We start from the raw sequence: 16,957 nt of genomic DNA on the forward strand, positions 1-16,957 counted from the left end.
GCAGAATACAGTTCACAGTGGATAGACTTGACGTGGTGTGCATTCACCTTTAAATTTTACTTTATGGCTTTAGCTTAAACAAGCACACATATTTCATCCTTAGATCCCTTGAATTTTGGGTTGGAGAAATGGCATAGCGGTTAAGAGGGCATCCTGCTCTTAAAGAGGACCTGAGTGTGGGTCTCCGGTTGGGTGGTCACAACCCCAGATTCAGGGAATCGATGGACTCAGGCCTTTCCTGGCACCTGCACACTCACATTCACATCAACAGACACACTGCCTGCCTCCCTCCCTCCCTCCCTCTTTTTCTCTTTCTCTTTCTCTTTCTCTTTCTCTTTCTCTTTCTCTTTCTCTTTCTCTTTCTCTTTCTCTTTCACACACACACGCACACACACACAAATTTTTTTTTCAATTAATAAAAAGCAAAACCTGAATTTATCAAGACTTGGTGGCTTACGCCTGTACTCCCAAGACTTGGGAGGCTGAGTTCAAGGCCAAGAGCTTGCCTTATATGGTGAGAGACTTTGTCTCAAAACAAACAAAAAACACTTAATATTGTAGATGTGGTGATTCCCAGGTATGGGTCAAAGATAAATTTATTCAGGGGACATTTCTGGCTCTTTTTGAAAAATATTGTTCCTGAAAAATAAGTATATTTTAGCTGGGCATGCCACCATACTCCTCTGGTCTCAGTACCTAGAAAGCTAGACAGGAGAACTGGCACAAGTTTGAGGTCTGGTTACATGGTGAAGGCAGGGTTAACCAGGGTTACACAGAAAGATGATGTCTCAAGCCAAACAAAGAGTAAACAGAAACACATGTTACATATGTCACAGGACTACTCATCTCGGAGTTATGGTCTCCCCAAAGGGAATTTATTTCTTGGCTTAATGATGGGATTTGTATTTCAGCAGGGTTTTGCCTACCCTCTGACTGTTTAGACTTAGTATAAATGTCTCCAAGGCTGACTTGTTTTTCTCAGTAGGCGTTAATGAGTACCTTTAATAGTGGACTCTGCTTTCTCCCACATCAAGGAACCTGAAGACATCAATGCAGATGATGAGGTAGAGGACACCTGTGACAACAAGGAGGATGACCTGGGGGCCGTGGAGGAGCAGCGCAGTGTCATCCTGCACCTTCTGTCACAGCTCAAGCTGGGCATGGACTTAACCAGAGTAAGTGACAGGTCAGCAGCCTGGGAGGCCAGGGCTCTGTACCTCAAGCCTCAGACTGACAGGAGACAGCCCCGTGTGGAGCTTCATGGCTGCCATCCTTGCACAGGTGAAACCAAGGCAGGAAGATGGCCAGCCTGGGCTACTTAGGAGACATCTGTCATAAATAACCCGAGATTTGGGTTCCATGGAAAGCTGTAAATGAAAGTTTGTTTTCCACACGTGCCTGTCAGGGCACTTTAAACAGAAAGCCTTTCGTCTTTAGACTTGACTCTACATCACTGAAAAGTCAAAACTGCTCTTTGTTCGTTTGTTTGTCTGGGGGGTGTTGTGCTTGGTTGGCTTTAGTTTTGTAACTTAGACTTGCACGCTTGATAGGAGCCTTTTCTTTTGAACCTGTGTGTCTATATGTGTGTGGTGCTGCAGGCAAGAGTCAGTTCTTTCCTTCCAGCATACTTTCCAGAGGTCAAACTCGGGTGGCCAGGCTTGCAGTGCAACACCGCAGGACACACTGTCAAGAGAGCTGCTGACTAAAGTTTTCATGACCAGTGAAGAGGTCCTTACCTACAGCTTTTTGTTTTGTTTGATTAAGACAGCCCTGTATCTCAGTTTGCTCCTCTGTTGCTGTGATAAAACAATGACCAAAACTAACTTGGAGAAGAAAGAGTTTATTTCCGATTACAGCTCATAGTCCGTCATGAAGAAAAGTCGAGACAGAAACCTACAGACGGGAACTGGAGCACAGGACGTGGAGGAGTGCTGCTTACTGCTTATTCCTTGTGGCTAGGTTAGCCTGCCTTCTTATACCATCCAGGACCACCTGCCCAGGGGTGGTACCTCCCACAACGGTCTAGGCCCTCCTAAATCAATCACTAATCAAGAAAATCCCCTATAGACTTGCCTACAGGCCAATCAAATAGAGGCATTTTCTCCATTGGGGTTCTTTCTTCCCAAATGATCCTGGCTTATGTTCAGTTTATAAAAATGAACTAGTACATACTGGCTGGCTCACATTTGAAGGAATACTGCCTCATGCTCACAAGTGCCTTGATTGTAGGTGTGTGTGCTGCCATGCTCAGCTTCGAACAATTTATCTTTTTTGTTTTGTTTTGTTTTTGTTTTTCGAGACAGGGTTTCTCTGTATAGCTCTGGCTGTCCTGGAACTCACTTTGTACACCAGGCTGGCCTCGAACTCAGAAATCCGCCTGCCTCTGCCTCCCAAGTGCTGGGATTAAAGGCGTGTGCCACCACGCCTGGCACAATTTATCTTTAAAGAGACAAGGGGGTGTGGGCTGGAGTGAAGGCCCCAGCAGTAAAGAGTGGGCACCACTCTTGCACATGACTTCCGTTTGGTTCCCAGAACCCTCGTTAGGCAGCTTAAACCCATCTTTAATTCAGGGGACTTGAAACCCTGTTCTGGCTTCCACTGGGCTTCCACTCGCCTGTACAAATATAGACATAGAGTTAAAAAAAAATAAAATTAAATCTTTAAATAAAAAAGGAGAAAAAAAAAACATGTGTTATCTAGTAGTTTGGTAGTTTACTATGTGTTGATATATTCATGTACCCTGGAATCCTGAGAACCTTAGGAAGAGGGTCAGACACAACCCTGGAGCAGTCCATGCTGCTCTGGAACTCACATCAGTCCTTCTGTCTGTTTTTTCGTATTGAATTTGTATTTAATCTTAACCATTCAGGCAGAGCCTCACCTCCTTTTAAACATGCTAGGGCTTCTTCCTGCTTTAGTTGTTTTTTTTTTTTTTTTTTTTAATTTTGTTTTGGTTTGCATTTCTGTTTCCAATACCTGTCTAGTCTGAGATGCTCTTGGATGGTAGAGATCATTACTTTGCAAATATGTATGTGGATTAATCCCCCTTCTTAATTGCTTTGTATTGATGTTTTAGGTGGTGCTTCCTACATTTATCCTGGAGAAGCGTTCCTTACTGGAGATGTATGCAGATTTCATGTCGCATCCAGACCTGTTCATAGGCATCACCAATGGAGCCACGCCAGAGGACCGAATGATTCGATTTGTTGAGTACTACCTTACCTCATTTCATGAAGGCAGAAAGGGAGCCATTGCTAAGAAGCCGTATAACCCTATCATTGGAGAAACTTTCCACTGCTCCTGGAGGATGCCTAAGAGCGAAGTGGCATCTGGTGTGAGCGGCAGCTCCTCTACCCCAGCCATCACTAATCATGCTCCTCTGCTGGAGGAGGCTCCGACCCAGGGTGTCTCAGACTGCTACACTGTCAGATTCGTTGCTGAGCAGGTTTCCCATCATCCTCCAGTCTCAGGATTTTATGCAGAATGTGCAGAAAGGAAGATGTGTGTAAATGCACATGTCTGGACTAAAAGCAAGTTCTTAGGCATGTCAATAGGTGTGACAATGGTTGGAGAAGGTGAGTAGAAAATGTTCTCCAGTTTTTATATGAGATTAGCTAAGCTTGGAAAGGCTCTATAGGTATTACCTATAGGGTTTTTAAGGTTCATTTGTATGTATGATGCAGGATAGCCTGAGCTACACAGAGAAAAAAACAGAAAACAAAACATAATAATAATAATAAATAATAATAATAGTAAAGGTGGAAGCTGGGTATGGTAGACACTTTTTAATGCCAACACTTAGAGGCAGTGGCAAGCAGATCTATATGATTTCAAGGTCAGCCATGTTACAGGACGATGCTACATGTTGACCTCAGGCCTCCTGATCCATACACACAAACACACATAAATATATGCATGCCCCTCCTACCCCACACACAATTGAAATGGGATCTATGATCAATTAATTCTGTCTGCTTTTCTTATGTTCTTCAACATTAGAGAGAAATTAGTTTAATTGCTAACTGACAGGAGGTGGTGGCACATGTCCTTAATCCCAGTGCTTAGGAGGCAGAGGCAGCTGGTTTCTGAGTTCAAGGCCAGCGTGATATATAGAGCAATTTCTAGAACTGCCGGGGCTACACAGAGAAACCCTGGCTTGGGAAAACAAAACAAAAAAAACCCTGAGATTTTAGGATTCTGAGTCTTCTCACTATATTTATTCAAATCTGGTTAAAATGAGGTCTCTTTGTAACCCTGGCTGACCTGCCACTCACTGTGTAGATGAGGTTGGCCTTAGCCTCACAAAGATCCATCTGCCTCTGCCTCCCATGTGCCAGGATGAAAAGCGTGCACCACCACACCCAGTTCTATTTGTCTTTAATTATTCTAACATTTTAAATATCTTAACTTGTAAGAGTAAGTTTTATAAGCCCATTGCTGGAGAGGTCAGGATAAGTGGATCCATAGGGCTTGTTGCCAGCCGCCTTCACTAGGCTAGTAAGAGACCCTGTCTCCAAAATAAAAGCTGAATGATACCTGAGGAACAACACCCAGTTGTCTTCTGGCCTTCATGTTTATACAGACACACATATAGACATGCTCATACCAATAAATGGAATATAATAAATAAAACTTTAGGGCAGTAATATAGCTTGTGTGTGCTTAGTGTGTCTTAGTTATCTTGTACAGATCAGTTATTCACTAGTATAATCCCTTTTTCCCTCTCTTTAATGTAACATCAGTTAATATAGAAACCCCAAATATAAATATATTTGCTTGAAAATGACCACCTGGCTCTCTAACACCTCTTGTGTCAGAATTTGGCAGACAAAATTTAGGATGATCATAGTTGATTAAAAAGATGACATTTTGTTTTTCTTTCAAATATGTAAACTAGAATGCAGAACACTTTCTTGTCGTCCCATCTGAGTGACAGCCAAGCTGTGCCCAGGCCTTAGCATGGTGCTGCACAGCAGGCTACCACCTCAGCCCCAGGGCTCAGGAGCCCCAGAGGAGCAGGAAGGTCACAGTGAAAGTAGCTCCGATTCAGTGTGATCAGGAATTGCTCTCAAATGAAGTCACGCTATCAAAAGATTAATGAATATAAAGTCATAATGCTTAGTGCTAGACAGGAAAAGGAGATTTTTAAATTGTGTCTTTGAAGAGCTGTAACCACCCTCCTGCCTTCACACTCAGGTGTCCTTTGTCTGTTGGAGCACGGAGAGGAGTACACGTTTTCCCTGCCTTGTGCGTATGCCCGCTCCATTCTCACTGTCCCGTGGGTAGAACTAGGGGGCAAAGTCAGCGTCAACTGTGCAAAGACGGGATACTCAGCCAGCATCACCTTTCATACTAAGCCGTTTTATGGTGGCAAACTGCACCGGTAAGAAAGCTTTAGTGATGTCTGCCTCTTGTTCTGCTCTTTGATAGTATAACTCTTTGACTCTTTTTCTGTTTTGTCTTACCTATCTCAAAAACAAAACCAATAACCAAAATAGACTTGAGGGATCGAGTTTTGGTGTGTGGTGACTGCTCACCTAGAATGTTTGAGACCCTGGGTCCAGTCTCTAGAACCATGAGCAAGCAGTCAATCAATTATGTGTCATATCTCTGTGCTCTAGAGAAAGAAGAGGGCAGAATGGACCTGCTGTTGGAAGCCAGCTGTGGTGTACACACACATCTCTAATCTCAGCATGAGGGAGGCTGAACTAGGAGGATCATTGCGTTCCAGGCCTGTCTGGAGACCAGAATACTCCGGAGAATTCTTTTAGGAAAAAAAAAAATCATACATAAAACAAGTTAAACTAATAAAGGAGGAAAATACTATGATTTCCAAAACTAATTAGGTCAATGGTATAACTGGAAATGAAATTCAGTTCTCGGCCGTGGTGGTGCATGCCTTTAATCCCAGCACTCGGAAGGCAGAGGCAGACAGACTTCTGAGTTCGAGGCCAGCCAGGTCTACAGAGTGAGTTCCAGGACAGCCAGGGCTATACAGAGAAACTCTGTCTTGAACCCTCTAGCCCACCTCCCCAAAAAAGAAAAGAAATTCAGTTCTGGTTGGCTTATCAAATATAAAAAAAATGTGGTGCTTAATATGCTTCTCATTCTGGTAAAGAAAGCATGTCCTTTTTTCCAGAAGAAGAGGAACAAAGTACTGGGACTTAGTACTGAATTCTAGAAGCATTTGCATAGGTTCTTGCTCCCAGCCCTGAGGAACACAGTGGGGAGATGGTGTCTGGTGCAGTATAAAACTGAGATATTTCTTTTTTTTTTTTTTTTTTTTTGGTTTTTCGAGACAGGGTTTCTCTGTATAGCCCTGGCTGTCCTGGAACTCACTTTGTAGACCAGGCTGGCCTCGAACTCAGAAATCCGCCTGCCTCTGCCTCCCGAGTGCTGGGATTAAAGGCGTGCGCCACCACACCCAGCTCTGAGATATTTCTTAATACACCATGCATGCAACCCAAAGGCAAAGCTTTAACTTTGAGTAAAAGCTCTGTTACTTGTATTGATTTGCTAGGTCCACAGACTTGTTGGTATCCCAAATAGCTAAACCCAATTTTAGTTTATCTCAAAGTGTCGCTTCTTATTTTACAACTAGACACTTCTCACTGTCAAGTTTCTATAAGTGAGAGCAGCTCCTTTATCAGTTACCAGTCATTCAGTGTAATATTTAGCTTTGAATGTCTTGAGTTCGGCATATTCTATATTTTGTGCCATTTATTTTTGAGACATGGTCTGGTATAGCCCAGGGTGGCCTACAGTTCTCTGTGGCTAAGGATGACCCTGAATTCCTAAGCCTTTTGCCTCTTCCTAAGCACTGATATCACACATATGCGCCGCCACACTCTGCGTGGTGCAGTCCTGAGAACCGAACCCAAGGCTTTCTACATACAGGGCATTGAGGTACATTCCTCAGCCCCACTGTATATCTATTGATACTGTGAGTTAGGCCAAGAAATCTTTTCTTTTGCCTTCAAAATAAATCTTGTATTTGAAATGAAGCCACTGTGTTCTGAAAGCCTGCCTGAATTGTGGAGATATAGACCTTGCTGTTATTTTTACCGCTTGAATCAGGGTCTCTGGCATTCATGCCAGGCCTGTCCTGAGCTCAGGCTCCTAACTGAAATGCTGAGGTTAGAAGTACACTACCATGTCTGCTGAATGTTGATCAGTGTCAGTATCTGCATGATACTGTTCAGTTTTTAAAAGTATTTATATTTTATGTGCATTGGTGTTTTGCCTGCATATATGTCTGTGTGAAGGTGTCAGTTACAGATGGTTGTGAGCCACTGTGTTGGTGCTGGAAATGGAACCCAGTTCCTCTGGAAGAGCAGCCAGTGTGCTTAACTGTTAAGCCAGCTCTCTAGTTCCTATGCAAACACTTTTGAGTTTTTATAGATGTATTTGTTTTAAGTTGGGATAACTGTTTTATGTAGGATAGTTAACTATTTGGAATGTTTTTATCTCTAGACTTATGTGTATGTTTTACCTCCATGTATGAATGTGCACCACATGTGTGCCTGGTTTCCAAGAGGAATGAATGCATCAAGTTCTCTGGAACTGGAATTACAGGTGGTTATGAGTCCTCATGTGTGTGCTGAACCCAGGTCTTCTGGAAAAACTGCACGAGCTCTTACTTCTTAAGGCTCACAACCATCTTTAACATCTTTAACAAGATCTGACACTCTCTTCTGGAGTGTCTGTAGACAACTACAGTGAACTTACGTAGAATAAGTAAATCTTTAAAAATAAATAAATAAATAAATAAGGAAGGAAGGTTACTCATCAAAAGAGTGGTTAATTTCAGGGTCTCTGTAACCTTCACAGGCACAGAGAGATAATCCATGGAAAGCAAGAACACAGCATAGCACAGCTTACTAGCCAGCATTGGGTCAAACTTTGGGAGGCCGGCCCCAGTCATTTATTGTAAGCATATATAATAAAGCACAGCACTGTTTGGTAAAACACTGTCCTGGTGATAATTAACTCACTCCTGTGTGAACAGCAAAGCACACTGAAATCTTGAGGAACAGAGGAAGCTAAATACAGATCAGAGGTGACTACATTGATAGTCTTTGTAAAGTCCATAAATATAGGTTCTGTAGATTGACTCAAAGAAACAAATTATGCAAGGGTCTGGTGCCAGAAAATTCTCTAGTCACAAAGATAGAGTGAAGTTCACCAGGCTAGAACTACACCCATCCCCAGCCTTCTGTAGGAGTAACAGATACAGTGATCCTTCTTTCGAAGGAACAACCCCATGTGTTTAACATTTCAGGTTTTCTTAATGCTTATCTATGAGCACAAGACCTCTGTGTCTTGTACAGTTTATGGAAAGTAACTTATTTGAAGTAGTTAATCTAAACCAATGACTGTCAATCGGTGAAAGTTTTCTAGACAACAGAGATGTCCATTCTGAGAGTCAGAACCCAACAGGGAAGAGGCCACATCAGCTGACAGATTCCAGCAAAGCCAGAGCCTTTAATACAGGGGTTTAGGGTTTTTTTTGGTGGAGTTTGTTTGTTACTTTTGTCTGCTGTGGATGGACACATATAGAACTTTACTTAAAACAAGTAGATACCTGTCAAATATGGCTGGAGATGGCTCTGCAGTTAAGAGCATAGAGGGTATGGTGCACGACCCGTCTATAACTTCAATTCCCAGAATCCAGTGCCCTCTTTGACCTCTGCTGGCACCAGGCATGTAAATGATGCACATATATACAGCACATATATACATTCAGGCATGTGAGCACTCACACACACACATATATAAACATATAGATACATACACAGAAATACTTTTAAAATAAAATCTGACAGGAGTATTTCAGAGAAAGGTGGTAGTTTGTCCATTTTATGGATGAAAAGATTAAGTCTCTCTTAGGCCCTCAGAAGTATTTAATAATAAGACTGGTAATTTTAGCTTTTGCCCAAGGTTAGCAGTTACTATATCCCAATTTATTTAACCTCATATCTACCACTAATAAAACTTTCTTACTTGTCTTTTTCCCTTTTAAGATGTATTTATTTTATGTACTTGAGCGCACTGTCGCTCTCTTCCGACACACTAGAAGAGGGCATCAGATCCCATTATATATGGATGGTTGTGAGCCACCGTGTGGTTGTTGGGAATTGAACTCAGGACCTCTGGAAGAGCAGTCAGTGCTCTTAACCACTGAGCCATCTCTCCTGCCCAACTTTCTTACTTTTCAGATGGTGGCTTTTAAAACTTGGTATAAGTTTTACTACCAAATTGCTCACCTCTACCTTTGTCATACTTTTGAGTCAGGAAAGAATGTCAGAGCTTGACCCCTGTCTTAGTGTTCTATTGCTGTGGAGAGACACCATGACCACAGCAACTCTTGCAAAGGAGAGCATTTTAATTATAGCTTGCTTACAGTTTCAGAGGTTTCATCAGTTATCATCAGGGTGGGAAGCATGGTGGCATGCAGGCAACTGGAAGACTCTGAGCCTGGTGTCTCTTTGAAACGTCAGAGCCTTCCCCAGTGACACTTCCTCCAACAAAGCCACAGCTCTGAATCCTTTCAAATAATGCCACTCCCTAGTGACCACGTATTAATCTATGAGCCCGTGGGGCCATTCTCATTCACACCACCACAGCCCCATTCCTTGAGTTGGTTCCTTAATTCCTTGGTCTTGTAAAGTAGTTCTTTGAGGTCCCTTATCCCCATGTGCACGTTACTGCTACAAAGCAATGGCTTGTATCAGGCTGGATTACTTACGGGAATGTGTACCTAGACATGTCAGACAGAGCTTGGACTTCAGAGGCCATCCAAGCCTGTACTAAGATCATGCCTTTGTTACTAGTTGTGTGATTTGGAACAATTTACATGATTGTTTTTCTACTTCTGTTTCCTCATCTAAAGAAATAGGATAGACATAGTCTTGGCACATGAGTTGATTTATCTAAAATGCCAGCATTTTGAGGTATTTTGTAGCTGCCAAGCAGTCTGGCAGTCCCTGGGGCACTCCTATACTCTTGCTTGTTTTGGGTAGTGCTATCACTTTGACCATGTCATTTGACCCTTACAGGCTTTGTTTTCTCATTTATTGATGCAGGCAACGTTTCTCATAAACCTGCTATGCACTCACCCCGTGCCTGTTGAGATTCCAGTCATGCTGGACATGCTGGTTCAAGCCATTAATTCTAGCACTCGGGGAGGCAGATCCAGATGGATCTCTGTGAGTTTAAGGCCAGCCAGGACTACTTAATGAGACCTTATCTTAAAACGAACAAATAACAAAGGAGTGTCCAGTCTAGGTCGGGGCTATGGCAGTCCCATAGTAACAGTGATGTGATTGCCCAGGTGCATACAGTAAAAGCACATAGCTCATGTTAGAGGTGAGAATTGGCTTCTAAACGAAAGCTGCCTCTTGGCTGGGCAGAGTGCGTCATGCCTATGACATCAACAGTCGAGAGTAGAAACAGGAGGATCAGGAGTTCAAGGCCAGAGCCTTGGGTCCTCCAAGTTCTCTTCTGAACCCAAATAAATCAAAGTCGGTAAAGGCCTTAACCTTTAACCTCTGCCTGCAATTCCCTGGGTTTTGAATCTGGCTCATCTAAGTCCCATAAGGAAACATAGACTTCATTAGAAATGGTTGAGCCATTCCTCTTTGTGCTTTCTACCTGAGCTGAATCAGCACCACTGTGTGTGGACAGCCAGGTGACTGCTCATTTCTCTGTTTCTGCCAGGTAACTTAAGATTTTAATTGTGTTTCATATTTTTCTAACTCTTAGTGACTTGTACAGGTTTTGTATTAAATTGTGCATTTTGGGCCAGGCATAGTAGTTTAAAGGTTCCTTTGCATGCCTTTAATTTCAGCATTTAGAGGCAAGGGCAGGTGGAACTCTCCTGTGAGTTTGAGGTTAGCCTGGTCTACGTAGTTCCAGGGCAGCCAGAGCTATAGTGAGAGCCTGTCTAGGCGAGGAGAAAACCATAAATAAATATTGGCTACTTGATTTGTAGAATTGCAGATGTTGGCTGAGAGGACTAGTGAGAGCTAGATTAGATACCGTAACAGTTTAGACTGTAATAAATATGTTAGAGGTGATTCTCCACTTATGCTAATGAAGCCCAGGCTGCTGCCCGGTGTGCTCTGAAGAGTGAAGCTGATGCGTTTCAGCGGTTACCTAGGACTCAGCTGGCTTAGGCGCTGACAGGCCGAAACGTGCTCTATACAGTGGGTTTCCAGATGTGTCCTTGGGCTTCCACATTCTAAGGAAGAAACCTTTGCCTCCCGCCTGCTCTAGAGTCACAGCTGAAGTGAAGTACAACCTTACCAACACTGTGGTGTGCAGAGTCCAGGGAGAATGGAACAGCGTTCTGGAGTTCACCTACAGCAACGGAGAGACCAAGTTTGTGGACCTGGCTAAACTGGCCGTGACAAAGAAAAGAGTGAGGCCTCTGGAGAAGCAGGATCCCTTCGAATCCAGGTGTGTTGCCTCCCAGCCAGGCAGGAAGGCTGGGAGCTCTGCAGTCTAGTTAAGCCATGTCACTAAGTCACTTTACAGTTTATAGCAGCTGTGCCATCTGTAGAATGAAAGACTTGGTCTGATTTCCTCCACCCAAAAACCCTTTGCCAGTACAGCATCTTATGGTTCATAATTTTAGTATGAAAAGGTAATAGAAAAAGTTTTGTCTCCTTTATTAAAACTAACTTTGAAAGCTACCAGATGCCTGATTGGGAGGTAAAGGCACTTGGCCATGTGTGGCTGACAGCATGATCCTTTGAACCCACAAGAAAAGTAGAAAGCACCACTCCACAGGCTAACCTCTGACCTCTACATGCACCGTGCAGCTCCTTTTCCCAATGATGAGTTCAAAATTTAAAAAGCAAATTACCACTGACCAAGTCTTCTCATAATACCAAATATTTGAACTATTTGAAAACTTAAAAGTACTGTCTTTTACAACTGATTCTGTCTAAAGTCAGCTTTTCCCACTAGATTGTCTGCTTGTACCATGTAACCTATCACAGTAGACTGAATATAGAAACAGATGGATGGGTCTGCTATTAAGCCAGACATTGGAGAGACACTGCTGGATTGTATTTCATAAAATTTCTATTGAAGGGTTTTCTGCATGTGTCTTTGAGGCTATTTATCAGTAGTGTTCTTTGGAGGAAAGCTTAATTGCATCTTCAATGTATAGGGCTTTTATAGTTACCTACATGTTTTTGAGTCAGCATCTCACTGCAGTATAGCCTTGGCTGACCTGGAACTCTCAGAGATCCACTTGCCTTTGTCTCCCAAGTGCTGGGAATAAGGGTGTGAACCACCATTTGAGTCAGCTCTGCAAGTTTGTATCTTTAAGAAATTTATCAGTAGTTTATTACCTTACTCCTATGGATCTATCTAGGATATTTAGTGGCTCCCCATTCTCATTTTTTATATTAAATCCCCCCTAGCCACCCACCCTGCCCCATCAGTGCGACTAAAGACTTAATTGTATTCAACCATCTTTTGGTTTCATTAATTTCTTTTCCTTTGGTCTGTTTTTCTATTTTCTTCTTAAATGTTTTCTGTTTTTTATTGTGCTGTGTTTCTGTTTTGTTCATCATTGTTTACTCTCTTTGCCTCATAATGTTAAAGTTAACACATCAGAGACCTTTTGACACTGTGGACATGGTTCTCTTTCCCCTTACTCTGGATTCTGAGGATCCCTCTGGTCACCTGATGTGACTTTTCTGTACCTGCTCAGAGACTCAGTATTCAGGCTTAGTGGGCCAGATGGTGTCTGCAACATCTGCTTAATTCTGCCATTGTAACATGAAAACCACGAACATGGTGTAGATAAATACCTGGACACTGTTCTAAGATTTTTCTGCACAAAAAAGGCAGTGGCACAGTGTGTATGACTCCTGGTTTAGGTCATCATGGGGTTTTGTTTGTTTCCCTAAATGTTTAATGCAATATGTCTTACTTTAAAGACTGTTTTATTAGTTTCCATTACATTGTGGTTTTAAAACAGTCTGTCAGGCTGGAGAGGTGGCTCAGCGGTTAAGAGCACTGACTGCTCTTCCAAAGGACCCGAGTTCAATTCCCAGCAACCACATAGTGGCTCACAACCATCTGTAATGGAATCCACCACCCTCTTCTGCTGTGTCTGAAGACAGCAACGGTGTAGTCATATATATATATAATAAATAAATATTTAAAAAAAGAAAAGAAACAGTCTGTCTGTAGCTCAGGCAGAGAGAGCTGTCCCTTTTACCATCTCTAGCCTAAAAATCTGCCATCTATGTTTCTATGTTTTGTGTGTAAATGTGTCTTTTCTGGGTATTTTCTATATGTGGAGTCATATAACATGTGATCCTTGTGACCAGTTTCCTCCAGGTCCATCTGTTACCTAGCTTGTATCAATAGTCAATTCTTTCCTTTTAATTGCTGAATAGTATTCCATTATGTGGGTATGTCAAATCCATTCTACAATTGATACACATTACTAGATTGGGACTATGATGAATCATAAAACTGAATATTTTACCATCAGCTTTTGTGTAGACATGTTTTTCATTTTTCCTGGGTAAATATCCAGAAGTAGGATTGCTGTAGATTGCTATTTTCCAGTATACCATTTAACATTCCCACTGGCTTTGAATTATAGTTCCAGTCCCTCCACATCCCCCATCATCTATCTGTCTCCTATACTGAATCTAATAAAGTTCCCATACTATAATTTATACTTCATGTCAATCTGAAACTAATGAGGCATTAGCATGGTTTTATAGTTTATCTTCTTCTTGCATTATTTGTCTTCTCTGTGTTTAGAGGGTCTTTGTGCCATAGGCTGGCCATGAACTCTTTGTATCCTTGACCCTCTCCTCTTCAGGCTCCCACTCCCCTTATCTGGCTTTCTGTGGAGCTGGGGATGGAAGGCAGCAGCAGCACACTCTGCTAGGCAAGCCCCCAGCAGCTGAGCCACAGCCTCAGCCTTTAAAGTATCTCATGTTACTTGTGAATTCTGAAAGTCTCCTAAAAACAAAGTCGCTGTTCTTGTAGCTTGAGGAAATGCTTCTTAATTGAACTTCTCAATTTAAAAACGATCAACAGTTTAAACAGTCTGTGTCTATGCTCTCAGAACTCAGGATTGGACTGCAGATCTGACTTAGAAATGTAAATGTTGGAAATTACTGTGACTTCTAAATTATCTCTTTTGAGGAGGATGTTTGTAAAACAGGCCATTTTCATTTTAGGCGATTATGGAAAAATGTAACAGATTCTCTGAGGGAATCTGAAATTGACAAGGCCACAGAGCACAAACGTTCCCTGGAAGAACGCCAGAGAACAGAAGAAAGGCTTCGGACTGAAACAGGCACACCCTGGAAAACCAAATATTTTATTAAAGAGGTATGTCCTGCATGCATTCGGCCATGGCTCATTGTGTACCCAGTGAGAACCCTGTCTAGTTATTGTTGCATTGCTGGCTCTTGTGCATCTTTATTTTTAAAAGTAGTACAGCTAGGGCTGGGGAGATGACCCAGTCAGTCAAGCACGTCTGAAGAAGCACGAGGCCCAGTTCAGATCCCCAGAACCCTGAGAAAGCGAGTCCAGTGACTCAGAGAGCTCCAGGTTCAATGAGAGGTGGCTCAGTGGTTAAGAGCACTGACTGCTCTTCCGAAGGTCCTGAGTTCAAATCCCAGAAACCACATGGTGGCTCACAACCATCTGTACAGCTACAGAGTACTCATATACATAAAAATAAATAAATAAATCTTTAAAAAAACCACAAAGGAGAAGGCCACCGAGGTGATCCAACGCGTAAGGCACCTGCCACCAAGCCTGACGATCTGAGTTTGATCTCCAGAATCCACATGGTGGGAGAAAAGAACTCACTTCCCCAGGTTTACCTCTACCCACATGCACACAAAATTAATTAACTGATTGATTAAATGTAATTTTTAAAACTTAAATAAGCCAGGCATGGTGGTGCACGCCTTTAATCCCAGCACTCGGGAGGCAGAGGCAGGTGGATTTCTGAGTTTGAGGCCAGCCTGGTCTACAGAGTGAGTTCCAGGACACCCGGGGCTACACAGAGAAACCCTGTCTCGCAAAACCAAAAAAAAAAACAAAAAAAAGCTAGATTTATGTCTGGCTTCTACCCTCATGCAAATAACACAAATGCACATAACACACCACACACACACACAGAATCTAGAATTTAGCTTATGTGGGAGCTTTCTCGTGAGCTTTCCACAGCTTGTTCAAGTACTACAGCTTGTCCACAGCTCAGATGATGGGCGGGCACAGGGTGCAGTTGACTGTATTCGCTTCACTTTAAGGGAGACAGAAGTTTCATTGGCCATTCAGAGGAGGTGAAGTGGCTAGATACAGGGATGCTCAGAAAGAAAATCAGGGACACTTTGTGATATCTTTCTTCAAAGTATATGGGCCTCCTGCATAGAGACTTATATCAGTGACTAGAAGTGTATCTTGTGGTGCACAGTTTGCTTGACATTTGAAAACTCTGGGTTGATCACTAGAACCAAAAAGTTCAAGTACTGGACTAGAACGCAAATTACCAACAAGCAAGTCTTGGAAATAACAAAGTAAGAACATAAAACAATCTATCTCTGATACCTGGGTATGGTGGCACATGCCTGTAATCCCAGAACTCTGGAGACAAGGGCAGGTGGATCTTAAGTGTTCTAGGATACCCAGGGCTTCACAGAGAAACCGTCTAGAAAAAACAAAAATAAGACACAATGTATCTCTGGCCACTAGAACATACCACCCCTTTCATAGATTTGGAGACAGTAGTTTCGAGTTGAACTAAATGATGGAAAAAAAGAAAAAACAAAAACAATAATTTGGAGTTGGAGAGGTAACTCAGTATTCCCAAGCATTTGCTGTCTTTGCAGATGACTGGGATCAGTTCTCAGCATCCTCAAGTGGCTCACAGCTGCCTGTTCCAGGGGGGCCAATGCCCTCTGACCTCCTTGGACACCTGGACATACGGTACTCATAAATTCATATAGGCACAGACATATACACATAAATAAAAAATACTTTTTAAAAAAAATCCATAATTCAGGCTGGAGAGATGACTTGCCAGTTAAGAGCACTGACTGCCCTTGCTGAGATCCTGAGTTCAAATCCCAACAACCATATGGTGGCTTACAGCCATTCCTAACAAGATCTGATGCCCTCTTCTGGAGTGTCTGAACACAGCTGCAGTGTACTTACATATAATAAATAAATAAATCTTAAAAAAAAAAAAACTATCCTTCAGGCTGGTGACATAGCTCAGCAAGGAAAGGTTCATGCTCATGATGTTGATAATCTAAGCTTGATCTGGGATCACTCCCTCAGGCCTCTGGCCTCCATGTGTACATTGTTCCACACACATGGCCGGACACTCATATATACCCATACAATAACAATAAAAATTTAAAGTTTTTTAAAATCCAAATTCATTTTAATAATTTGTGTACTTTATTTTTCCAATCCTTTGTTTGTATACAAAGTTGTTTGTAGGAATAATAAACAACATTTTTTTAACTCCCTACTTTTTTGTTTTTTATTTTGTTCTTTTGTGGCCAGAGGGACTCACATGATCTAATGGGAGGAGAAGGACAACTTTGTGAAGTTGATTCTTTTCCTTTTACCATGTGGGTTGCAGGATGGTTGCCAGGTCTTGTGATTTTACATGCTTAGCCATCTTACCAGCTCCATCCTTATATGTTTATATGAACAAATGGACATTTGTAACTGGATTCAGAAGTATACCCAGCTTACCTTGGGTTAAAGAAATAGGTATAGCAGAACAAATTTATCTATTATTTCAAAGTAGCTCTTTGCTGAACAGGGAGCTAGCTCTGCTTTTGTTTAAAAAAAAAAAAAAAAAGTGCCAATGACAGAATTGAAAAGTAGCCCTGGGGGCTGGTGAGATGGCTCAGTGGGTAAGAGCACCCAACTGCTCTTCCAAAGG

At 42.2% G+C, this 16,957-nt stretch overlaps 1 protein-coding gene across 3 annotated transcripts in view; it reads left to right on the forward strand.

Moving 5' to 3' along the window:
• Nucleotides 1-16,957, forward strand: part of Osbpl11 (oxysterol binding protein like 11) — a 75,022-nt gene that overhangs the window by 53,348 nt on the left and 4,717 nt on the right. For all 3 annotated transcript variants that reach the window (XM_021184876.2, XM_029470390.1, XM_021184875.2), the window contains exons 8-12: nucleotides 1,035-1,175; nucleotides 3,077-3,575; nucleotides 5,197-5,383; nucleotides 11,278-11,460; nucleotides 14,223-14,376. In XM_021184876.2, coding sequence (XP_021040535.1) covers nucleotides 1,035-1,175; nucleotides 3,077-3,575; nucleotides 5,197-5,383; nucleotides 11,278-11,460; nucleotides 14,223-14,376 — 1,164 coding nt within the window. The remainder of the gene's footprint in view (nucleotides 1-1,034; nucleotides 1,176-3,076; nucleotides 3,576-5,196; nucleotides 5,384-11,277; nucleotides 11,461-14,222; nucleotides 14,377-16,957) is intronic.

Source organism: Mus caroli, chromosome 16, assembly GCF_900094665.2.
Source record: "Mus caroli chromosome 16, CAROLI_EIJ_v1.1, whole genome shotgun sequence".
Classification (NCBI taxonomy): Eukaryota; Metazoa; Chordata; class Mammalia; order Rodentia; family Muridae; genus Mus; species Mus caroli.